The sequence below is a fragment of the Taeniopygia guttata genome, chromosome 1 (genome assembly GCF_048771995.1).
Source record: "Taeniopygia guttata chromosome 1, bTaeGut7.mat, whole genome shotgun sequence".
In the NCBI taxonomy this organism is placed as follows: Eukaryota; Metazoa; Chordata; class Aves; order Passeriformes; family Estrildidae; genus Taeniopygia; species Taeniopygia guttata.
Window position 1 is genome coordinate 4,721,704 of NC_133024.1, and position 26,631 is coordinate 4,748,334.

A 26,631-nucleotide genomic window follows, 5' to 3' on the forward strand; every position below is an offset into this window, starting at 1 on the left:
AATACAACAGTAGATGTTTTCATCTTGAAACTCCCAGTACGGTGCAGTTCTGAAGTATCTCTGACTCAGAGGAGCTGGTGTGCTACAGAGAGCAAACCTGTCACAGAGAAGCAAGAGCTGGAGCCTGCAAATGTTTATCAGAGTTCACATACCTGTCTGGCACATGGTATAAAAGGACATAGCTTTCAGCTGATTTTAATAAGCAGATCTGGGAGAGCGGGACAGAATTGATGTTGTCTGGGAGAAGGGAGCCAGCACTACATTTCTTTTGGGTGAAAATTCTAAAACTCGGTAAGCACTGAGGGAAGTTTGAAGTCACAGAGAAAAAGCATGCCATTGTAGCATATCTAAGTGAAAAGGGGATAAAACACATTATGCTGAAGGAAGACCTCTCATCTGAGGGAGATAACTCAGTTGAGATGTTCCCCGTGCATACAGGGGAGAAGATGCGAGGTGTGCAGTGGTCCCTGGAATGTTTTCTTTGATCCCTGGTGCCTGTGGGAGCTCCCCAGCTGGGTGGCCCAGGGGAGGCTTTAGCCTGGCTGGTGAAGCCAAGACTCTGGTTGGTCCTAAGACATCCACTGAAGACCCAGCAAAACCCTGTCAAAGGTTTAAAGTGCTGCAAACAAACATGCAGAGCCAGTGAACACCTGCCCAGATATCCAGGCGTGTGTATGCAACATAGACAACGTGCATGTCCCCCACCAACTTACACAATAGCATTGCATCTGAAATAAAAAATTTTAAAAGTTTTATTAAATCTTAACAAAAAATACAGCAAAGGACGGAATAAGGAAAAATTACAGCACTGGGAGCCCATGTGACTGTCAACCATGTGCTCCTCTACAAAATGGATGCTCTGACTTTTATATCCTTAGCCCTTCCCAAAGTTTTGTCAGTCAACCCCTTCTCTGCCATGCACTGGTGGAGATTACCATCTTATATCTTGACTGGAGGTCAGGTGTTGATACGCTGAGCCTCTTGGTAATAAGCCAGTTCTCTCCAAATGTCCTGGCTACGAAGGCTCTTACAAGGGAGAGGGGAAAGAGGACTATGGGGGGACATGTTACAGTAACATCACTATACATCCACATAGCTCTGTCTTTTAATTGTGAGAGCCAACTATTACATTATTATCACCCATTCAAGCATTAAATTTAATTTATCCTTTCCCCCAGGGCTGTGTTTGCCCATCCCACTGCTGTGCCATGAAGACACAAATGACTATTGGGACACCAAACATGATGTGCTCGCCCTACTCCCATACAACCTTTTCCTATACACCCCATCCTTCATGGACTTGAAATGTAAGGATTACAGCCAGCTCAGTGCCCCTAATTTACCCCAACCCCTGAGAATTTCCAGGCTGACAGCTGTGGGACAGGCACAGATGACTTCAGAGACAATCATGTGTCCCAAGCCTGTGGAGGGGATTTTTTTGTGGTATTCACAGACTGTTTCATGTGTCAATACGAGAGGAGCATAATTGCCAGCTGAGAAACTGCAGGAAATAAGCCAAGGCTGAATTAACAAAATGGAGAATAAAGAGAAGCGCAGAGGACCACATATTTTAAAAACTACAGATGTACGTATTTATGTAGTCTGGGGAGTCTGGAAATATATAAGGGCTTATGACTGCAAAGGAATGAATTCAAGGACTAGTCTATGGGGAGTATTTTTTTTTTCCCTGTGACTTCAGACTTCTCTCAATGCTTACAGAGTTTTAGTCAGCTGGCATGCAACAGAGGTACGACTTCCCCAAGGAAACTCTTTCTTGGCTTGAGCTGGAAAGGCTGCTGGGAGAGTCAGGGGAAAAAAAGGCTGCAAGAAGAGACGAAACCTTCTCCTCCACCAGCCACAGAGCAGGTATGTGGAGATGTGTGTGAACCTGGGAACCTGCTGCAAAGTTGCACTTTCAGCTCTGGGAGAGATGAGGGCTCTGGTGACTTTGAGCTGCAGCCTTTGAAACTAATGCAGATGAGGAAGGTACTGTATAAATAAAATGTTCTGTGTTTATGAATAGGCTGAGGAACTGGCTAAGCACTCTGTGTAGATGGCTCTATCCACCCACTTTTATATTTAATCCATCAGGGACTTGCACTGTGTGAGTTAGATCGTTTATATTAAGGCACCAGTTAGTTTATAATAGTACAGTTGTCATGTCACAGTATTTGTTATTATTCTTCATGTTTACTGGAATAGAAAATGGGGAGATGATTGGTTTTTTTCTTTCTTCACAGGACTTCAGTCTATTTATGGTACTACTGCATGATAGACTTCTGAACTAGGAGTGCTGCAGAGATCAGCATTGTACACTAATTAAATGCCACTCAACCAGCTCTCCAACACTGAATCCTAATATAGTCTTGGGCAAATCACACAGTCCCTGGTTAAAATAGGCAAAATGCTGTTTGGCTTGTCTGCTCTTCTTCCTGTCAGTGCTGTCATTGAGCTCTTCCAGTTGGAGCATGAGGTGTGAGAATGGCAGGGTTATTTTGCTGCTCTTAAGATCCTGACATCTTGAATTTCACCTTTGCGTGAACGATGATTTACTGAGATGGCTTTGCTGGATCTGGACTGTTATCATGAGAATGAATGTTTAAGCAATATTTGGAAGTAGGAAACTTTTAGAAAATCATCGTTTACATAAAAATCACAGTAAATTTTCTAAGGCTAAGCCCCGTTGTAATTTGGATAGAAGCATTTTTGATAAAAGTATTTTTGATAAAAGTATTTTTGATAAAAGACAAATATGCTTCCCTTAAATAGAAGCAATAACTTGGCTTTGCACAACAGTGATAATTTGTGTTTTTTTACTAAGATGTATTAATTTATACTTTAAAATAAACATATTACTCTAAAATGCTGAAATCCTCTAGTTTTCAAGAACAAAAATGTACAACCTGTCATCTCTTTTTTAAGCAGATGGCTACATCTTAGTAACTGTATCAGTGCTTGGCCTTTTACTAATACAATGATAGGTGGATTCAAGCATGGATATCAGTATTATGCAAATCAAATCTATCACAAATAATTTGTGATAGATTTGATTTGTTTCCTCATTTTGTTTCCTACTGGATTTTATAAAATCAGTACACCTTTTCCTAAATACTGACATCACTGTCTATAAAAAACAATATTGCGGAATTAAAAGTATATTTTATAAACTGGTAAGAAAATATTCTGGTTTGGTTCTTGAATCTGCATTTTCTTCTCGAGGGAGAGCATTTCATGCTTAGATAGTTTAATCTGCAAATGGCAGTACATGTCACTTCTTGCTGATTAAAGAGTTTTCATTTTCCCATCTCCCTCTGTCCCTTTGCCCATCACTCACAAATTCTCCAGGCTCGTGGGTTTCATTCAGTTCTTGTTCATTTACATTTTCTTTCCTGAAGAGAGAAGGAGGAAAAAGGGTGAATAAAATAGGGAACCTGGCTAAAACCTCAATAACTGGAAATGTTAATTTTTGGTGGGGAAATGCTGTTGGCTGAGCATCTGATAAAGATGCACATGGAGAGAGGGCAGAAAAAGAAGGAAGGAAGGAAGGCAGCAGCTTCAAAAGACAGGAGAAAAGCCTTGTTGGGTTTACAAGAGATGGAGGAGTCTCTTTTGATCTGTGGACTTGAGACCAGGAAGAGTAGGGGCTGCATCTGCCTGTGAGATGCCAAGCACAGTGCAGATTGCAGGAACAAAATAAACCAGGAGAATCAGCTTCTGGAAATGTTGTAGAGTGTCAGGAGTTGGAGCTGTGCCTCCTTCTCAAAGTCTGTGGCTCAGGATGGCATTGGGTATTCTTTTTAATAGGGTTAATATTAATGTTGTCTCCATCTTCCCTGTGGGTGAATCATCAAGGAGCTATTCCAGCCAAAAAGGAGCAAGACTTATCCCACTCCTGCATTTACAGTTCAGACCCACTTTCTAAGGCAGGGACTCATTTTATTTGCTTCTCAAGAGAGTTTGATTCGTAGAGTTTGACACAGGACTCAAACAAAAGCAGTGCCTTAGAAAGCAGCAGCATTATGAATGGACAGACTCCAAAAGGTCTGGAGACTCAAGATACAAAATTATCAAGACATTTTCTTGTTCCTCTGAAACCCTTGGGAACCTGCAGTAGTTCACAGACTGGTAAGAACCAGCAGCTAGGATTTAGGATTTACTTTTCCTTCTTGCTCTGGGCCATGGTGGGCAAAAGGTCTGGAGGAGAGGAGAGGTCTGATAAGGTGTCCCTCACTTTAGGTGATAGAGAATGAAATTCAACTGACATTGACAGAAACTGAGTAGGAAGTGACTGCTGAGACACCATTGGAAAATAAGGATTTCACAGGGTTTGCAGGTGCAAACCCTTTGTGGTGGGTTTCAGTGCTGGCCAAATGCCAGTGCACTCACTAGAATATACTTACTAATTTCCTGCTGTGAGATTGGATTAGGAGGAAGGCAAAGCAGGCTCAAAAGTTAAAAGGATATAAAGAAAACTTTATTAACAGTAACTAAAAATAAGAGAGAATAATAAGAATCAGAATGAAACTTTTAGAACACGTCTCCTCCCCCTACAACCTTTTCTTTCTCACTCACAACAGACAGAAATAATTAAGTCAGCTTATCACTTCTAGATAATTTTTTCTTCAGTTTACTTTGGAAGAGGAGCCCATTTAGTAAATTTATGGAGACTTTTCTACAAGAAAACAGTTATCTTGTGGCTTCTAATTTTCACGAGTAGCAGCCACCCAGAAAAATTAAATCTGCAATTGTGAAGTCCCTCCCATTTTTCACAGCTTTTCGAACAGCTATTTTTATGGGCCATGTCAAATTATGGAATACTGTTCTAAGGATGAGTTGTTCAAAAGCAAAGTTTCTCTTTATTTATATCTGAGATCATCTTCATCTATGAGAATAAGGATCTTTTTCTGCTCTCCTGAGGGCATAGGGTCTTCATCATTCTTCTCTCTCTCTGTTCAAGCTTCTTATTAAATTCACAGCTATTTCAACATTTGTCTGCTTTAACACAGGTTTGAACAGTCCATCCCCCCATAATTCTTCAATATGTTATAGGGAAAAAAATGAGACTTTGTCCAAGAAAACCGGTTTTAGGTGTATCAGATATGTGAGTGCAGCTCTCAGTGCTGGTGTGTGTGCTTTGCAATAACAAAATATTACACCTATCAAATAATATTTCCCTAAATCAAATACAACAGTATTACATTGGTGCAAATTATAATCAATATACATATCAGGGCCCAGCCCCACAGCAGAGCCTGCCCAGGCCAACCCAGCCCAGCTGAGACAAGGATGGATGGGCCAACTGAGCTACCTGCTCTCAGGCCAGAAAAGAAAAGCCAGAATTCCCACAATTTTTCAGTTTTAGCATGGGACTTCACTGAGGCTATCAGCTTTCTCAGTGGTTTAACAGATTGTCAATTCCTAAAGCTGATTACAGATTGGTTTTTTGTCAGGCATGGAGAAAACTGCTAGCAGCTACTCTCTTAGAACATCACTTCCATGATGCAAAACCAGCACACTCTTGGGCATTGTTGGGATGGGACAGCCCTTGCTATTTTGTGGGCAAAAAAAAGCTTGATTCTCCAATTTGTGTGATGGAGATGAGAATGACTGGGGCTTTGAGCAATGAGTGGTGTAATGGAATATGTCCCTGCTCATTGGATTATCGACAAGGGTCCTTTCAAATTGGGCCATTCTCTGATTGATGCATGTGACACTTACCCTGCAGATGTGCCTTATCAAGCCCATACCATGCTACTTTTTCAACACTACTTTAAAGTGTAAACTGCTGGGCAGCCCAAAGCCAAAAATACTGAAAATTTGGGAAATCAGCCAAATGCTTTGGAGTCTTTGAAACTGTTTGCTGCCAGATCCCCTTTGGGAAAGACAAAGATGGCAAGGACAGCACTGATCTTTCCCACTGCAGCTAGTGTCCTCTGAGAGTGTGGTTTTATTGATGCAAAGCCTGAGCAGTAAAATCAGTGCATTCCCTTTCCTCCTGCTTTGGCATTTGTTTCTGTCCAGGCTCTTCTTTACAATTCAGCTGGCACAGCTACCTGGTTACTCAATAAAACAACTTGAGGAACAGAGCTGGCTTTTTGAAAAGCACAAAATTTCTGCTATTTTTATCCCTGTAAATCAAAGCTTCCTAAAGTGCTCTGAACATCCAGGTGCAGAAAAATTGGAAGCTGTCATCATCCTGGCTGCTTGCTGCTCTTAATTATAGGCATGACATTTGTAGTTCAAATCAGATCAAAATATCCTACTAAAAATTTTTTTTTTAATATTCCTTGGAGACCTCAAATATTTGAATTTTGCATTGCAAGGCATCTGTGCTTTTCCAGTGCTTTTGTGCACTGCTAACAAGGCAAGCTCTAAACCTAGAGCATCCAAAAGGCATTTAAATCTCTGAATAGCACAGTTGTCCCCAGTTTCAACATGAATTTCCTCCTTACCCCAAGGGGATTGACTCCAGGGATCATGCTAAAGAGATGAAGTGAAAAACAGCACTGCAAAGTGAAGCTCAAGACATGACATGCTTGGGGGAAGGTGATCAAAACTAACGTGATGAGAACCCAGTCAAGGGAAACTTTTCTTAAGGTTGTGATAATCTCACTGGTGGACAATTCTCCTGAGAGCTTAATGAGTATTTTTATATCCATGGCACCTAATCATGCCCTCCCTGTCACCTTGTCATAATATTTTAATTGCTAGACATGCAACCTGGTCCAGTGAAAAGTGTCCCTGCCATGGCACGGGGGCTGGAACTAGATGCACTTTCCAATCCAAACCATTCTGAGACTCTATAATTCTGTGATTTATACCTCTCATTTCAGGGTGCATTACCAAGCAAACTTAGAGCCCAGCTCCTTGGCATAGTATTTCAGCCATGGGAAAACTGTGTTGTGGCAGTTCAGGTTTGTATGTCTGGGAGAAAACATCAGGGAAATCTATGTAGAAGTGGGTTTTCCTGAAGCAGGACTTAATTAGCAAAAGGAAATGAAAAGGAAAAGGAAAAGGAAACCAGCTGCTCTGGCTCTAGAGGGCAGCACGAAATAATAAATAAAAAGCTGAACTTTGCCAATTTGAAATCATCTTCTGCATGACAAAAGCACCCCTTTGCAGTGGGAATTCTTCCCACTGGATCCAGTATATTCAGCACTGTGTAATTTTTTACAGCCAAAAATTCAGCAGCTCAACTGAAAATGCCTTTCATGGAGGCCTTTAGCCCTAATTCCTGCCTCATGCCATGAAAATCCATCAAAGGTGTTGTAGCCAACAATGGACCCCCCTCCTGCCGGCAGACTGCAGTCACACTGTCATTAGTAGGATGACTGCAAAAAGAAAAGTTATTTCTTCCAGAACAGGTTTCCAGATTTTGGGGTTTATAATTATCAGCCATGAATTTTAAATGTTTAATCTGCAAGCACTGTTTCCTTAAAGATGCAGAGAGGCATTTAGGGTGCAGGAGGCTACAACCCTCCAGGAATGTAACTTGCAGACACATCCAAAATAAACACACTGTCATGCCTCACACACACAGCCAAACAATGGCATCACCAATAAGTTACTTATTCTCTGGAGAAATCCCACAGCCTCATCCTGACAGTTCTTCTGGCAAAAATCCCCCTGTCTCTCAATGCCTGCCCCAAGAAAGGGCTTCAGGATGTCACACAGTAGCTGACTCCGTCCAGAGCACAGCGGTGGCTAGGACCCAGCAAGAGCCCAGGGAGGAGTGGAGAGGAAGACAAGCAACATAATTTAAAGCAGACACTGTCCCAAATAAGGTTATTTCCCTGAAAATGCCCTTCATTCTGAAGCTATGCATGAACTTCTAGGTGTCCTGAATGGGTGAACATGAATCTGAAGAATAATTGCATCGATACCAGGACTGAATCGATTTTGAAGAGCTGGACATGCTTTTTAAAGAGATGATAAGCAGTGTTTGGGGATGTGAGAGACCCTTGAAACAAGGTAAATGGGAAATAGTCACTCTTTTTACCCTTGAAGGCTCTAAGTTAACAGGAAAGAGTCTTGTGTGGGAAAGGATAAGACCCTGGGGAGTGTGATTTTTGTTCTGTGTGTTCGCTTGTATTTAAATTTCCTTGGCACAGGACAGCATTCCTGTTAATTGTCTAAGCAATAACAAAAATTATGTTTGGGGGAGATCTGGAAAGTGCTGCTTTTATTAGCTGCAAACAACATCTGTGAAGTAATTTCAGAATTAATATTGTGATAGAGATAGAGGCAAACATTGTTCTGAAGTAGAAACTGGGAATAAATTGTTATTATTCCATGGTTTGAAATGTGTATTGGGGCAAATTACTGGTCTTCTCTGCCTTCTCTGCCTTTCCTACTTTTTATTTGGGCATGCTGACATGGTTAGGGTATGCTTCTTCTAGAATTATTTGACTGACTTTTTAATATTCCTTGGGGATGATATTGACTTAAACCAGCTGTATTTTTCAGTTGAGGTTGACACTGTGTGATTTTGAAGTGCTGTGATGGAAAGCTGTGGATTTAAGTAGGGTTCAGAGCTCAATCCTGCTCTGAGTTATGCTGGGGTTTCTATCACAGCTTCCACTGGGATGAAGCTACTTCAGCTCTGGGAAAACCTCAAAGCAATAAAAGCTCCTTTCAGTTGAGTTATTGCTACTGCTGCCCCCAAACTGTTCTTGTAAGCTGTGGATGGAGAGATCAATGCCAACAGGAAGGGTTTAGTGGCAGTAGATGTCCTCTCACATACCAAGGGAATGGGGGTCCTGTAATCCTGAGCTTGGCACTGGGACCTGTTCAGAGGGTAGAAAAGAGGGGGATGCACTGAAGTGTCACACACTTGAGATTGCTGAGAAGGAACTAAAGGTTGTTTAGAGAAAAGCTACTCAGGAAAAGCTTCTCAGCTGGACAGCTGAACTAAAATCTACCCTAGGAAGGGAATCTCCTTGAGCAAGGAGGTTGGGCTGTACCATGACAGGTCAGGAGGAAGTAGCTTCAGGTTGTGCCAGGGGAGGTTCAGTTTGGATATTAGGAAAAATTTCTTCACCACAATGGTTGTTAAGCACTGGCACAGGCTGCCCAAGGCAGTGGTGGAGACCCCATCCAGGTAGGGATTTAACAGATGTGTGGATGTGGCACTTGGGAACATGGGACAGTGGTGGCCTTGGCAGTGCTGGGAGAACAGTTGGAATTGATGGTCTTAGAGGGCTTTTCCAAACTAAATGGTTTTCTGAGGACAGAGTCTATGTTGTCTTATGCTTGAAGAGGCCATTACATCCTTGATGAGCTTCAGTATGGGACAGCCACCTTGGAAACACCTTGAGGGACAGCATTCTTCCTTATTACAGATTTGCCTTACTCAGCAAACCATTATATCATATTTTTTTTTGTGTTCAAATGCATCAATTTCCCAGTTGCTTTATAAACCTAAAATTTAGGAAAAGTATGTTAAGACTCTGGATTGTGTCAGATATATTATCTAAGAGGCAAAGAGACCTTTTGTTGCTCTGACAGTGTGACAAGGGAAGACATTGCAGAGCACATGGGCCACATGCTGTTCCTCAGGGTGGTGCCCTGATGTGGCTAATATCCTCAGCTTAATTTTTGTCTAAACAGAAAAGATTTCCCTTTGAGGGCTTGGAGAAAAGCCTTGTAGTCATTGGTATGTTCATCTTCTATCATCGCCTCAGAAAACTAATATTCAAATGATAAAAATATATTTATCCTTCTTAAAGGAGGTCCTAGCTGCTCTAAGCATGGAGAATGAAGAACAGGGGGGGATAACAGAAACATTATAGATGGTGATACGGGCAATTCCTCCTTCCATCAGATGATTTCAGCATATTTTGCAAACATTGATTCAATGGTAGAGAATTTACATCCTTGGTTTGGTTTTAACAGAGAGGAACACACTTCTGATCCCATTACTGAGACCCATTCTTTCACCTTGGGGTCACAGGTCATCATCCATCACTGGGATTTTCTTGTGAAATGGAAGGAATACATAAACTCTACACTGAGTAGCTGTGGTCTAATCCTACAGAGTTTTTTTATTCTAGAACACAGCTCTGTTCTCTGGTTCAGGAGTGTAGAAATAAGCAGATTCCCATAGGAACTTGTTGGCATTGCTGTTCAGTGACTGTCAGTGCTGACTGTAAGGGGCCACCAGCTGCATCCATCAAAGTGACTAAGCAGAGGGATCTCCATCAGCTGAAAATGATCTGATCTCTTTTGTTTCCAGCTATTCAATGCTCTGTGGGTGGAAGCCACCAAGCAACTACACTGATGGCAGTGGCTTGTGCATGGGGTTGGGGTTGCTTCTGGTGCTGTTTGAAGCAGGAATGCTTGCCTTTGACTTTGGTTGTTTTTCCCCATTGTCCAGTGACAGGCTTCCCAGAGGTGTTTGCTTCTTTTGCAGTTTTGTGCTCTTTTATGGAGTGCTTTTCAAACAGTTAAACCCTTCTGAATGCTCTGTTTCACACAAATCCATTCTATTTCAATCTGTCTCTTTGTAAGGCTGATGATCTGTCCTTGTCCATGGCAGGGGGATTGCACATGATGGTTTTTAAAGGTTCCTTCCAACTGAAGTCTGAGAGAGTTCAAGAAGCATTTGGACAACACTCTTGGACACAGGATCTGACTCTTGGGGATGGTGTTGTACAGGACTAGGGATTGTAACCAATTATTTTTGTGGGTTCCTTCCAGTTTTACATATTTTGTGATTCTGTGGAAGATATGGTTCTATGATCTCCTGTCAAATGTATTTATAAGCCTGTCCATACCCGGAGTGTGTAAAATGAAAAATCTCAGTCCACTCCTTAAGCTGTTTGCATTAACTCAACAAGGATACACATGTAAAATCTCTTTGATGCTCTGGGATAAGAGGAGTAGAAAATGTTGTGGATGGAAATGAAAACTGTTCCCACTTCTGTTGTTACTGAGTGGCATCTATTGACTTTGCTCAGGATATGGTGCCCAAAACTTAAGCCCAGCTGAAAGCACGGTGCTGTGTCTATGGGGAGTGTGAAGATAACTCGGTCTTCAGTAGTTTTCTTTCTCCATGATGCCAGACACGCTGCCCAGTTTGAACATGTGGACTTTGCTGAGTGTCCTGGATACCATTTAGACCCATTCAATGCCTTGGATCTTCTGTTCAAGTTCTCAGAGGTGGCTTAATTTATTGCACTGCTTGTGTCCTTCTCCATGTTAGATGATGACCTGGTGCCAACTTTTGCATGTGTTGACCACTGTGTCCCATATGAAATCTAACTGCAATTATTTTTACCCACAGAGCCATGAAACTTTACATCATCTTCTTCCTGGCAGTGGTGAATAAACAAACCTTTAACTACCAACCCCCTGAGGGAACATCCTGTGAAATGGTAAGGCTGTCTCTCTACTTAGGTCCCTTGAGATCTTGAATGAGGTTGGGACCCCCTTGTTACAGGCACTGCACAAGCAGCTGCAGTCTCTGAGAAGGGAAACCCCCAGGACCAGGCTTCTTGGGTGGCAGAGGTGGGATTTGCAGGTTTAGGGGATGCTTAGCAGTCTGTCATCAGGCTGTGTCCTTGTAGTGACAGCACGAGGAGGGGCAGGCAAAGAAGGGTCATTATCTCAGCTTTTTTCCTAAGGAGAAGCTGGTTAAAATAAATTTGAGTTGATTTCCCTAAGATTGTACAGGGTTTCTGTAGCTAAGACAGAGAAAGAACTTAGACTTAAAATCAACTTATATCAGTTGTTCTTTGTACTTGCAGTAAGACATCTTATGTGAAATACTTCTATACCAGCTCTTTTGTAATAACAAGTACACTGACCTCCTCTGCCCTGACCCAGCATTTCTTCCAGGGAAGTTGTACCTGGCTTCTGCTGGAGTGAAGAGAAATGATAAAGACTCTTGCTCCAGTACATACAAAATCTGCTCCTTGAAGTTTTGCAAGCACCTGGTACAATATTATAAATGTTATTTGCAACTGAACTTTCTCCCTTCCCTCTCCAAGTGCTTCTGACTGTACCAGGATGTTTAAAAATACTTTTTCCCCTCCTTGAACATTGAAGCTGTTCAGCGCAAATCCTCAAGAATTTCCAAAATAGGGAAAAATAATTTGCTAGCTGTACACATCTCCCTTGTGGGACTCATTCCATTCCTGCCCACCCTGCCATATTGCTGCACTTCCTGAATTCCAGAGAAATTAAGACCTAGTGTATATATAAAAAGATCTTGGGAAGGTGACTGGGTAACTCAGCTCCTTGGCTGGAGAGGGAACACTGATGCAGGCACAGTAAACAGGACAGCCTGGGTCCCATGTCACAGAATCACAGAATCACAGAATAATGAGGTTGGAAGGGACCTTCAAGATCAAGTCCATTCCATGCCCTAACACCTCAACTAAACCATGGCACCAAGTGCCATATCCAGTCTTTTTTAATATCCAAGCAGTTTCAATAATCCAAGCAGTTTCATCCTGTTTCCTGATGGGTCACAGACCAGGCTGATTGCTGAGAAGTAAACACATGCTTGCTTTCACCACTTAGTGAAACTGCTTTCATTAAGCCAACAACACAACTATGCTTGGATAAAATGAGCCCTGATAGAAAACACAGGGCTCATTTTATCTAATTGCAGGGTTTTTTATTTAATTCATTTTATTTAATTGCAGTCAGGGCTGAGGATGCTCATCTGATGTAAATCAACAGCTCAGCACTGCTAATGTCCGTACTGATTGCCTTCCTTCACTGGCATTTGGTGGCATGTGGATCTAAACAAAGCTCAAAGAAAGAAGGAGCTACTGGGTTGACTGTCATTGACAGTCCTGCATTGCATCACAGCCTCACTGTTTTATGTGGTACTTTCCCTGTGGTGACACCTTTAGAATAGCAAAGGCTCAGAAATGGAAATTTTAATCTCAAATCTCATGGAATAGGCATGAGTCAGAAACCTGTGCTGCTTTCTGAGTAACCACTGATGGTTCTGTTGCTGAACTAAACTCTCCTAGAAGAAGTTTTAGGAAGTAAGCAGTCCCTACCAGACCCCTGACCTGGGGGTGAACTGCACTGGTTATACCAGTTACAACACATCTATCAGTTTGTGAGACAACAAGGAACACATATAATGCCAGGATGTTCTTCTTAACTCACTTTATTTTCCAAGAATAGGCAAAGCTTCAACTGTATCATATTTTACCTCCCAAAGAAATATGATTTTGCTAATTCCTTTTAATGGGCAAAGGAGGAGATTTCAAATAATTCATAGAAGGGAAGGGATTTTAGGAAATTCTATTTTACCTTACTTAGAGATGATGCAAGGACAGATGCATAACCAGATGTCATAGGTCAGCTGATGTGTGGTACCTGGGCAAAATGCTAAGGTTTGATTTTGTAGCTAAGCCTCTACCTGAGCAGCTCTTCTAAGAATGGTCAGGGACACCATACAAGTACAGGTCAGTGCCAAGTGGCTCCAGCCCAGATTCTTGGTTCAAATGTTCATGAACTGATAAAGGAGAACTCAAGGGCAAGTTTGAGTCTAATTCCTTTTTGTAGGGCTCTTACTGAGCATCTTAATGAGACCAAGTGGTCCTCACCTCCAGTACTTCTTGACAATGGACTTGAAACAAACTGATGGCAGCGCTGGCAGAGGTCATGAAGTCAGAACTTGAGGCTGACAAAATCCTTTTTTCCTGTCTCAGGCTACCAACCCATTAGAATAAGGGGTAAGAGGCAAGGAGATAAACCAAACAGATGCTGTTTGCTCCATCCCAGAGAGATATGCTTCATCTTTTTTTCTGCTGCTAATAAGAATGAAATTCATGCCATTTGAGCCTTGGGGGAGAAAATATGGTGCAAAAGAGACAAGATAAGAAATTTAGTGAGGATCAAAATAATCAGTGAAAAGGAAGGAGAGTTTAAAAAGAAAAACGAGAAGGAAAATGTTATACGAGCATTTCACACAGTGTGAGGTGTAGATTTTATTAGTCCCTTTTATCACTGGGAGGGTTCCATGGATGCAGATTAAAAACCAAATCATGCAAGATACATGGTGAAGAGTGGCTGACCTCTCCCCCATCAACATCAATGAAAAGCAGATTGTTGGCATTGGCAGGAGTTGCATCAGGACTTCAGTAAGAGTGCAGCTGCCCAGGGGGAATGGAGGGTGCTCAGCACTTGCTGGGATCTGGCTGAAAGTGTGAGACGAAATCTGACATCTGCATTAGGATGCAAAGCAGTTTCTGCTTTTTCACTCTGGATTTTTGTATCCTCTTGGCTTCTTCCTCTTCCACAAATGAGTAAGAAGAGGTTTCCTGCCCTCTTATTCATGCCTTGGAAATAAGACCAATTCTGGGCATATTTTAACTCAAAATGAGGAATTGTACAGTGACTTTGCAGGAAAGAAATATTTTCAGGGAAAAGTCAGAAAATTTCCTTTTTTTTTTTTTTTTTTTGTCTTAGCTGAAGGAGATTTGCGCGAGTTGGAGGGAAAAGAGGAAGGGGTTTAAGTTTTAATAGTCAATTTACTTGGAATCATTGGAAAAAATATGTCATGGGAAGCACTGTGGAGCAGCTTGTGTACATCTAAAGTTTGAATGACCACTTACACTTCCCTGGCACTTTTTTGTGTGGTCTCCAAAACTAAGATTATGCAAAAGAGATTCACAGAATGCTGACTAGTGCCCCACTTCTGCTAAGCAGATCTGCCACTTCATTCACCTCAGAGTTCCTATAAAACAGATGGGATTTAGTATCTTTGACTTTTAATATTGATTGATTTCTGAAAAGCTTTGTGTCTGCTTCTCCTTAGAAATTAAGATTCAATAGACTTTTCTTTCTTTCTCCCTTCCCCTTCCCCTTCCCTTCCCCTTTCCCCAGACACACAAATACATTAATAACAAGACTTTTTCTCCAGTAAATTAAATGCTGCCTAAGCCTTTCACATTCCATTTCTTCCTGCTATTGTATGTTCTTCTTAACAACAAAATAAAACTTGATTGTTATGTAAGGATGGTGGTTTCCATCATGTAATATGGTTCATATTTCCAGTGTTCCTTATGAACACACACATAAATTTTTCTCTGGACACAGAACTCAGTCCTAGCTACAATTAAGCACAGATGCATTCAGAAGATGGATTTGACTTTGATGCTTGTTTTATTGTTTTTTTTTTTTTTTCTTTCTCTACCCTTCTGTTGAGAATTGGCCCTAACTGCACATCACATCTTTTTCCTCTCAAAAACTGAATTTACATCATTTGTATTTTCATTGTTGTTTCACAGTGTCTTGTGTGGGTGGCTTCATAAGGAGTGCTCCCCATGCTAGTAGAAGAGAACTGGTGCCTTAGGAAAAGGATAAATATGGAAGATAAAAGTGGAATGAGTTTGGAGATTGGTGTCAGAAATATTTGGTTAAAGGCATATTTGCACATGTGACTCTGAAGGAGAGACAGGGTTTGTGCTATAGGATCCTTATAGGTTTTTATACCTCCTTGCTCTGGAACTCATGTTGCCAACTGAGTGAAGCTCTTCCAAGTATTGCTTACTACTACTGCAAGTAGAGTCTGCAAAATCTAATACAGTGATGAAAGTGAGAAAATTAAACCTTAACACAAAAATGAGGAAATGGTGCTTGATTGCAGAGAAACTTGGGACTGTTCAAATGAGGAGTCCAGGAGAAAGGTACAAAAAGGAGAAAGTTTAGTAGGTATCACATGCAGATTAAACTCTGCTGTTTGAAGTCAGAAATCTCTTTAAAATTAAATGCAAAGAAGCTAATTGGGATTGCTGCTCTTGCTGTCTGAATGCTCAGAAAAAGTGGTCAATATTTCAGAAGCAGCATCTGCCTGGATGCTGAATGTTATTTTTCTTACATTTAATGCAAATATATTTTTCATTTGTCATGTGACAACTCCTTTTCTCTCTTTTTCTGGCAGGCAAACTCTCAGGCATTTTGCCACAACAAAGATCTCCACCAAATCCCTCGTGAGCTCTATCCAAATGTAAAAAAAATAGATCTGTCGGGAAATCTGATTCAAAGCATTTCTGAAATGTCATCATCATTTTACACTTCCCTTCAGTGCCTGGATTTAAGCTCTAACCAGATAAGCTTCATCACGCCTGGAGTCTTCGCACACATGAAGAGTTTGCTGGAAATAAATTTAGCCAACAATCACTTGTATGAGCTTGCTCAAAATGGCACAGAGGGGATTGGACTCCTACCCAAGGTGGAAGTACTGGACTTGTCCCACAACAATCTGTACAATGGGATGGCTGAGTATTTCATTAAAGAAGCTCCAGCACTGCAGTATCTGTCCTTGGCAGACAACAGTATTATAATGATATCACAGAAGATGTTTGAGGGATCTCCCAATCTTGTGGAGATAGATCTTCAGAGCAACATCATCATGGAAATAGAAGAAGGTGCTTTTGAGACCCTAGTGAGCCTGTCCAAACTCAATCTCTCAAAGAATTCAATTACTTGCATCTCTGATTTTAATCTCAGGCAGCTGGAGATACTTGACCTTAGCAGGAATAGCATTGAGACCTTCCACACCACAAAATCAGATGATGAATATAGCTTAAGGTGTTTGGATCTGAGTGAAAACAAACTGTTTCATTTCCCAGTGTTCCCTCAGGTAAATAAACTGGTAACTCTGAATTTATCAAAGAATTTAATCCAGCTCACTGCTGAATCCCCTCACAATAAAATGGACTATGTGAAAAATGAATGGCTAAATGCTTCTTTCCATCTTCTTGATCAGAAGCAAAGTAGAAACAAAAGTTCTCTTTATTTATCCCAGCTTGTATATTTAGACTTAAGTTATAATGAAATCAAATCCATTCCAGAGGAGTTCTTTGAATCAATGTTGTCCCTTCACACCCTTAATCTCAGTAAAAACTGTCTTCAGGCATTTGCAGTAAGTTATGACAGTGCATTGATCTCTTTGACTGTCCTTGACTTGAGCTACAATGCTTTGCAGAACCTTCTCCTTGATGCTGGTGTGCTGTCAAATTTGAAGGAGCTCTATATTCAAAACAATTATCTTCAAGCACTGCAGTTTGACATCTTCTCCAATCTTCCTAGCCTTAGACTGCTTAATCTACAAAGCAATAATATCAGCCTTTGCAGCATGTACTCAGGGTTAGCTAAGCAAAGACTTGCTGGAGAGGAAAGTGGTTGTGTATCATTTGTCAATTCTCCTACTCTTCAGTACTTGTTCCTAGCTGACAACATGCTGAACATCCTACCAGCATACAGCTTCTACAAGACTCCTCTGGTTGTCTTGGACCTCTCCATGAACCCTGGACTGAAAATAGAACTTAAAGCATTATCAGGTCTGGAAAAGTCTCTGGAATGTTTGTATTTATATGGTAATAGCCTGATAGAATTAAATATTGACTTACCTTGTTTTAGTCACCTTAAACATTTAAACCTCTCTGAAAATCAGCTGAACTGGCTGCCTAAGTGGAGTAGTGACTCTCCACTAGAAGTTCTGGACCTACGGAACAACAGGTTCAGTACATTACAGAGCAGCAATATTTTAGCATTAGAAAATTCACTTAAAAACTTGTATCTCACCGGGAACCCACTCAACTGCTGTGGAAACATCTGGCTTTCATCCATGATCCAGAACAAAAATGTCCAGATCCCCAACGTGGAGCATTTAACGTGCCAGCACAGTCCAAATTTTGGGTACCAGGACAAAATGCACATTGGGAACATTAGACCAGAAGACTGTGAAAAAGAGGATCTGAAGAAAATCAACTTCCTTATTATATTAACATTTGTGTTGGTTTTATCTGTGATCATCATTGGTGTGGGTTCATATTTTTGCTTCCGCAGGCAAAACTTTAGCCATCAGTTTAAAGCATAGCAACACAAAATGCCTTGAAAACTGAAGAAATCAGGTGCTACACTGACAGTGTGTAGAAATAAAGGGTAAAATTCTCATCTTTGATTTTCAGCTATGGATTTTAAGTGCTTTTGAAGTGCCCTGAATTACACCACTGGTATGGGTTGCAGGGGTTTGAAGGAGAATTTGCCATGTTTTGCAGAACCATAGTTTAACTCAAAGAGGAGAAATTTGGCCCTTGTGTGCAATACGTATTTAACTGAGTTTAATGTGAAGAAAGTAATCTCTGGGTGAAGGTTTTTAAAAAAAAAATCCTGGAGCATGAATTTCAACCAGCTAACATTGACCTGAAATGTTTTTATTTCTAAGAAAAACTGCTGGATATGATTCCATTTCAGTGCAGAAGAATAGTGTATCTATTTTTAAAGGCCACGGGAGGTTAGACTGCAAAAAAGTATTTTCAAGATACCAGTGTGAAATAATGCATAGGGAACACAGCCCTGGGCCATTATTCAATCTTTCTACTGTCTTTCCCCAAAAATGTATTATTGTCTAGAGGGCATGCTGCAAGAAAAATTCTGCAGGTCCTCATTCTGTGGTGTGTTTAACATGGCCAGCCTGTTGCTTTGCTAAAAGTTGACACTGGTAAATGTTATGTCCCGTACTCTCACAGAAAATTCACCCTTTTGGAGAGAACATGACAGTGAGTGGAGCCTGACCTGCTAACAGGGTTCAGGGGCTTTGAAAATGAACTATATCAGGTCTTCTGTTAATGCCAGGAACTGTCCATTCAGGCACATAGAAGTAGTGGTCAAACTGAAACCTGTCCAGGTAAATAACTCGGAGTCAAATTGCTGCTCCATTTCTGTTTCTTTCAGCTAGTGAATGTCAAAACTACCACACTACAAAATGGTGTATAATTTTATTTTTTAAGCAATTATGTATGAAACTGGCTGGTGGTTTTCATTGTGGAATTTTGTACAATAAAAATAACTTTGAATTCTGTAAAAAGCACAAGGCAGTGGACATATTAAAGCACTAGCTTGGAATGCTCCACAGATGAAAAGAAATGTCTTCCTAGTTTTCTGTGGTGTTTGACTCCACCTTAGACCTTTACCTTCTGGTCCTGAAGTAGAGACAGCTGCTCCATATTATAGAGTACAACCAATGGAGAATAAGGACATGTACTGGAGATGTAGGCAAGAATTTGGAACAGGTTGCCCAGAAAAGTTGTGTCTGCCCCATCCCTGGGTGTATTCAAGGCCGGGTTGGATGGGGCAATCTGGTCTAGCAGGTGTCCCTGCCCAGGGCAGGGGATTGGAACAAGATGATCTTTAAGGTCCCTTCCAAACCAAACCATTTTGTGATTTCTGTGATCCTATGAATTTGAACAAACCATCAGCAGCAATAGGGCCTGATCTAACATTTATGGAAGCCAATGGCTCAGGCACTTAATTTTGTAGAAGACTTGCACAAGCAGCCTTCCCTGGGATCCCTAACCATGGGGATTAGCTGGAAGCTCAAAAGCAAGCCAAGATGTGTGACCAGATGCTGATTTGCCACAGGCTGAGTTCATGGCTTTTGTGTCAAGCATGGCAAGACTATTTCTCCTGCTGTGAGAGCCAGTGTTAGCTTGGCTGCTGTGACTAGAATTAGTGAATAACCTGATGACAGAGCCAAACTCATTTAATTAACAGTTTTAACACTGCTGTTGTTTTGCTTTACAAAAAGGAAGTTCTTGTTATTACTATGGAACTAATTAGGCTTCCATTGGCTGCCCTGGGAGCAGAAACAATTTTTGGATGAATAAGTCTCAGAACTAAAGTGCAGCGTGGCTCATTTGGATTTTTCTGTTAGCAGCATAAGCAACCAAGTAGTGATATGAGCGTGCTTCAGCCAATTCTTTTAATCTGGGTTAGATGAGAAGCGTGAGGGGAAGAAAATATGAATAAATTTACAAAGAGAGGGAAAACAGGGAAAATGGGACCTCTACTCTACATTGCTCAAAATTATTCAAAACAGGGATATATAGATGACAGCCCCACCTTTTGCCTCTCCTGTGTGTTACTGTGCCTGCAAGAAGACCAAAGGCCAAAGTACCTGATCCTACATCAAAGGGAACCATCACTGAGACATTACACCAGGCAGCCTCATTGTCCTAGTAGGTTGGTGTCATGGTTTAACAAAGCAGAATATGAACCCCATCCCAGCAGAATCAGGACAGTAGGCATGATACAGCCTGTAATTTTGCAACCAAAATTGACACCCTCATTCATTGCTTTTTCATAAAGTCCTTGCAAAAAAACTCTGTTGATTCAAAGAGCTCCTTCTGCTAAGCCAAGGGATATACTCCTGTGATTCTGGCATCAGTAACAGAGCATTTGGAATTTATGCAGTCAATGCAAACTCTATTTTTTTTACATTGCCACATGCAACAAATGGCTTCCTTTCTGCAGCTGTTTGCATGGGACAGGACAATAGAAACACAGAATCCTAAACTGGTTTGGGCTGGAAAGCACCTTAAAGACCATCTCATTTCAACCCCCCTGCCATTAACAGTGATGCCACTTACTAAACCAGCTTGCTCAGGGCCCCATCCAACCAGGCTTTGAACACTGCTAGGGGCAGGGCAGCCACAGCTTCTCTGGGTGACTTGTGCCAGGGCTTCATCACCCCCACAACCAAGAATTTCTTTCTGACACTTAATCTTGATCTCCCTTCTTTCAGTTTAAAACCATTGCTCCTTGTCCTGTTACTATCTGCCCATATAAGAAGTCCATCTCTCTCCTTAAAAACTCCTTTAGGTACAGGAAGGAGCAATGAGGTCTCCCTGCAGTCTTCTCTTCTCCATGCTGAACAGCAATAGATCTCCTTTAAGCATTTCCTACCACAATTTGCTGTGTTTTCTTCCTGAAACAATCCTCTGCAGTGGGATCAAGTAAGTACTGGAAGCACTAGAAACACTCCCAGAGAGGGTCCCTATAAGCTCAGCAAGTCATGATTCTCCTTGGTCATCCATGGAAAATCAAGTCACAGTTTCCAGAAACTTGATATTTTTTATTTTATTTTATTTTATTTTATTTTATTTTATTTTATTTTATTTTATTTTATTTTATTTTATTTTATTTTATTTTATTTTATTTTATTTTATTTTATTTTATTTTATTTTATTTTATTTTTTTTAATGCAAAGACAAAATAACATCTTCATAGGATACCAGTTTCTGGCCACAGATTTCTGCTGGGACCCTGGTCAGCCCTAAACTAGCCATGATGGGTTAGTATACAAGAGAATAATTGCCTCCTAATATTTCGGGAACTCAAAGAATTTCCTCTCCCTATCTATTCCCCCAGTACTCTTGTATTTGTCTATGGAGAAACAAATGGAAATAAAATACCAGTATCCAGGGAAATGGGTTGAAACAGAAATGGGAGGAAGAAGAAACTGAAAATGCATAGAACTTTCTGAGGAGGACCTGTCAGCCTATACTACATTCTTTCACAAGCAAAGACATTTGGAGGCTGATGCAACATGATATTAAGCAAAATTTTGGCAAATATAAGGGAACAATCCTGCAACACTGAGTCTCTTTTCTCCCAAGCTATTGATCATGGCTGTTCTGTGTTGCAGAGCCAAGTTAGTTCCACAGATTCCCTCCTCCAGTCCATTTCTAGCACTTGTCACATCAGACACATATCTGGAAGACAATGGAAGACCTGTTTGAAGCCTTTCCATACCTAAAGGACTCTTGTAAGAAAGAGGAAGAACAACTTTAAAATAAGAGCAGAGATTTAGATGAGGAAGAAGTTCTTTACTGTGAAGGTGGTAAAACACTGGCACAGGTTGCAAAGAAGCTGTGGATGCCTCATCCATTTAAGTGTTCAAGGCCAGGTTGGATGGAGCTTGAAGCAACCTGGTCTGGTAGAAGATGTCTTTGCCATGGCAGGGGACTGGAACTAGGTGTTCTTTAAGGTCCCATCCAACCCAAACCATTTGGTGACTTTATGATTTTCCAGTTCACAGGCAGTATACTGTATGAAGAAATATTCTGGAAGGTGGCTATGTAAGAGTATTTACTCTTTACTCTTCCTGACTTTCCCAGAAAAGGAAGCGGAGAAGCGAGTCCCTGGTCCTGAAGACCAGTGAAGGAGACATTTCCATTTTCAGGTTGAAAACCCACCAAAGGGAAGAAAGTTTGAAATCTAGGCTGGAGGTATGGCACAAGGAGAAGAAATGGGGAATAAGAATAGCTAAACCAGGAGTCTGGAATCCAAATTACAGAATCACTGAATAGTTAGGGTTGCAAGGCACCCCTGGACATCATCTAGTCCAACCCCACTGTTAGAGCAGGTTCCAAATTCCTGCTTGGGAGCAGCCCTTTGGTGGGTTTTCTGTCACATCAGTGAAGGCACTGCTGTTGTTGGTGCTCACTTTTTGCTCTGCAAAGGGTACCAACAACACATAAGGGACTGATGGTGACTGATGCTCAGCAAGTTCAGTGCATCAAGCAACTGTTTGGAGTGTGCTCAGGGGACAATTTGAGTGAAAACAGGTGACACCATCAAAACTGAGGCTTTGTACAAACAATTCACTCTTTTAATGCATTTGCTTTTTCCTCCAGCTGCTGTGTTTATTCCATCTTGACCACTGCTTTCCTCTCTCTCTGTTTTTCACTGGATTCCTATCTGTTTCAAGCTGTCTGTCCCAAACAGGACATAAAAGCAACAGAATTTGATCCCAAGCTGAACTTTTGAGCTGTATCATATTTGAGTGGACTGGAGATTAAGTCAAGGGAATTCATGCACACATATTTCATCAAGATGTGAGACCTCTCTTCCTTGTTTATTATTTCTAAAATATTTAAATCTTAAGAAATAATATTATTGACTAGGAAAAAAAAAACCCACCCGAAGCCCTGCTCTAATTGGAACAGTCATTTCAACGCACCAAATTATTATGGTATCAGCCAAATCTGTGTTCCAAAGGATGCAGGCAAACATGAATTATGGGCTGGCACTTGGTCAAAAATGCAGCTATTGTTCTCAAAAACAGGATGCAGACCAGGGGGAAATGGTGTCTAGTTTTGACTGTTCATAGCATAGGAATAAAATCCTCACCATAGTCCTATTGAAAAGGATGAAGGTCAGATCTTCATGGGAGAATTCTATTGTAGACACATTCTCCTGAATCTGTTGATTTCCACTCTGGATCATCAGGCATAGATGAAAATATTTGCTTCATTCATCATGTTGTGAACTGTGTTATCCCTAACATATAGCACACACAGAAGACTTGAAAGAAGCAATTGATAACTTATAAACTTGGAAAGTACTTTTTCAGCCATATTTTTCATCAAAATCTACTTTAAAAGAATGTAAAAATCAATGCAGTCTTTGAACCTAGGTAGAGAAAGAAGAGCTGCTCTTTTTACATTCCTCTGGTGAAAACTTGTCCATGTTACAGCCATACTGAGAGTCCTGAAGGGATCAGGTGTGTTTGGTGTGTATCAAAACATGTCTGAAAATCTTATTGTCAAACTTAAAAATAGGTGAAAACAAAAAGAACCTGGCGTCTTCCACATATGGGGAGGTCCTGCATAAGATCCTCCAAGTACACAGAGAGACTACAAAATGCACCTCCATTTACAGCATCCTCACCCAGTAAATATCTGCTTGCACACAGATGTCACCCTGCAAAGTGTGTTGGTACCTCACACACCATATTTGCAGCAAAACACATCTTGCACTGGCTAGGGGTGAAACTGTGCACAAAGCAGGGTGTCTGTACTAACCTTAAGGCATATTTGTTGAATTTCTTTCAACAGCCATTTCCCAGATACCCCAGGATTGGAGCTAAACTTGAGGTTTCCAGTTTAAGTACAAAAGTAATGATCTGCTGCGTGGTCAAAGTTCAATTGAATGGGACTTCCCTGTATTGTTCTTCTGGCAGGATGGCTGTCCTCCACCCTCCCTTGGGTCAGGAAAACCCATGTGAGAGCACCTTTCTGTTGTTTAGCAGTACTTAGATACATTCAAGAGAAGGTCCTCTTTGCAACAGAGGGAAGGAGGGAGGAATAGAGCAGGGAAAACACCCCAAGGGGCTCAGCAGCAGATTTGCTGCCCTTTTAGGATGCTTTTGGATCCAGTGGTGGGGAATAAATAATGCTGATCCCAGACTGGACCTGCTCACTGCTACTGTTTTCCTTTCATTCAGTAACATGTGTCACAAATAATTTCTTTATAATCCATCCCCATATCAGGCGATGAGTGTATTCCTCAATTTAGAAAACAGACCCTTGAGGAGGGTTGCTCCAAACAAGTCCTGTAGCAGGGAAAATGCTTTTTGGGAAAGATCTTGGACGAACCTTGCCAGCAGCTTCATCTTTATTTGACCTCCCCAAGGGTATGTCTACACAGATGGGTGCAAGCTGTGAATTTGCCATACCTGAATACTAAACTGGTTGCCCTCAAGCCAGTTCTGGCTGGGATCTGCATGTCTTCATGGTCCAGAACTCAGCTTCCTCAAAGCTTTCATGGGTACACAGCCCCAGACAGGGTCAGCTCATGCCCTGCTGTGTCTCTTTACACTGACAAGCCAAAATAAGGTCAGGCTGAAGAGCCAGGAGGTGATGGAGCTGTTCTACAGCACTGTTAAATTAAGAAAAGTCCTCATTAATCTGCAGACATCTGGCCTCTTGGTCTTCTTGGGCTAGCAGTGACAGCTCAGCAGCCAGATAGACAGCTCTGGCTTTCTGTTCAGCTCTGTCAGTTCTGTTTTATCCAATATAAGGAGGCCATCCCAGATGTGGCAGCAGAGCAAGCTAACATGTCTCACCACACCCAATTTGGGGATGGTCCAGGCATTGTTGGTAACATCATAAACCCAGGAGAGCTGGAGTGGCTGGCAGCCAGCTTGTGAAGGACAAGTCCTTACTATAAATCATGCATGATTTGTTAACACAAGCAGCCCTATTTCCCTTCAAGGTCTTGGAGAAAGTTGTGGTACTTGCAGGATAGCAATGCTCCAGTGAAGAACCAGGTTTGGTTCCTGTGGATGAAGGAATAAATAAGGATGGGGCCAGTTTTGCAGTCAACTCACATAAATCAGTGAATGTCCTGCCTAAGGACTGGAAAAGGTGCAGTCCCTTCCCACTGAGGAAGAGTGTCCCAAACATTATTGCTGGGGCTCTTCATTGCCTCTGCAATATTGTGGTTACACTCCAGTGAAGCAAAGAAGTCAGGGGGACAGGGCTGAGGCTTAAGCAGTCCCTGGGAACAAACCACAGCCCTTTGCTCACTGTGTGCTGGAGAGGGGGGTGCAGGAAGGATGTACAGCAGCCCAGGGGAGAGGTAGTACACTAATCCAGCAATGTTGTTCATGCAGAATTTTTGGCTGCCTGCTCCTGACTGGGGATATTTAACAGATAACCAGTTCCCTGATTACCAGCTGTGAAATAAGATAATCAATTTAACAAAACAAATATTATATTTTTCTCACAGTGGAAGTATTGTCCATTTGGGGTTGGTTGGAAAGTGCTGAAATGGGCATGAAAAATCAGGAGTGCAGGCAGAGGTCATGCAAGGTAGCAGATCCTCTTTTTCTGGGGTACCTTTAACCTTCAGCCTCTACTTGCAAAGTGTCAGGAACAATCTGAGTGGCGTGGGGTGCATGTGGATGCAGGATGCAGGACAGTGCTTTTCACTGTTTTTTTCTGTGGTCACCTTTTTTCTCTACCCAATTAGCAATTATGTTTACAAAGCAAAACAAACAAGTTTTCTTCTGGAATTGCTTTCCTTCAGTTGTGTCCTTGCTCTCCGTGCAGGTGGCTCTCACTTGCCACAGAGCTTTCAAGACCTGTTGTTCATTATTCAAATAAATTCTGGTGTGAATCACAGTACACATGAATTGTATTGCTGGGACGGAAGAGGTCTGGAGGAGAGCAAGTAGCTGTCATCACTGGGTAAGAATGGAAATTACAGCCAATTAATCACTAATATTTATTGATTTACAACATTTAAATTCATTAACAGCATTGATGTTAATGAATGCTGTTCAAATTCAAATCATTTGAATATCTAAGCTCCTTTCTTCTGAGCTTGCCGAAATCACCACACTCCAGACACTAATTATTGGACTGCAAAATACTAAAACTGAGCCTTGCAGGAGTTAATCAAGTGGAGCAGTGTAGGTGGAAGCTGAATTTAGAAGCTGTGACTCACAGTCCCTTGCTTATATCCCTGTATTATTTGCATTGCTTGTACTGTTTGCAGACCTCTGACTTCTGAAACCTGGTAGCTTTAGCCAGCTCATAGAAATAAACAACAATCTAGAATTAACATCAGAGGAATAAATAACCTAAAGAGTAAACAATACATGTAAAAGTTAGCTGACAGCCCAGCCGTGAAATGTTCTGCATGTTGGAGATGTTGCTCTTCACAATAAAGTTAATTGATAGCATAACCAAAGTAGGGCCACTTGGAGCCCCAAGAATTAGAGCTCCTAGGTCCTGTAAAATTAGATTTTTAATACACAGAAGGAACCAGTCTAAAACTTTTTAAATGTTCCTCCCTATCACCCCATACATAAAAATCAAACCTTTTAGTACAATTACACTTCTAGCAATCTTTCTAAATCCAATAATTCCCCCCTGCAGCTGCCAACAACTTATTTAGTGGCTGGGGCTTGGCACCCTGACTAAGAGATTTTTTCTAGGATATGTATATATGTGATAATTTTGATAATAATTGTATTAATCATGATACCTTGCTTGCTTCAATGTGTGCAGAGATTAATTAATAAGG

The 26,631-nt window shown here is 41.3% G+C and overlaps 1 protein-coding gene across 2 annotated transcripts; it reads left to right on the plus strand.

Moving 5' to 3' along the window:
• Positions 1-1,574: 1,574 nt before the first annotated feature.
• LOC100221052 (transforming growth factor beta activator LRRC32-like) lies at positions 1,575-18,900 on the plus strand. Of its 2 annotated transcripts, XM_041721000.2 has the most exons (4): positions 1,576-1,866; positions 7,836-7,971; positions 11,285-11,375; positions 15,911-18,900. In XM_041721000.2, the coding sequence occupies exons 3-4, from the start codon at positions 11,289-11,291 to the stop codon at positions 17,849-17,851; spliced, it is 2,028 nt and encodes a 675-aa protein (XP_041576934.2). In that variant the 5' UTR covers positions 1,576-1,866; positions 7,836-7,971; positions 11,285-11,288; the 3' UTR covers positions 17,852-18,900. The 2 variants fall into 2 exon arrangements, with proteins under 2 accessions (XP_072776855.1, XP_041576934.2); XM_072920754.1 differs by lacking the exon at positions 7,836-7,971 and having other exon boundaries at positions 1,575-1,866.
• Positions 18,901-26,631: the final 7,731 nt, after the last annotated feature.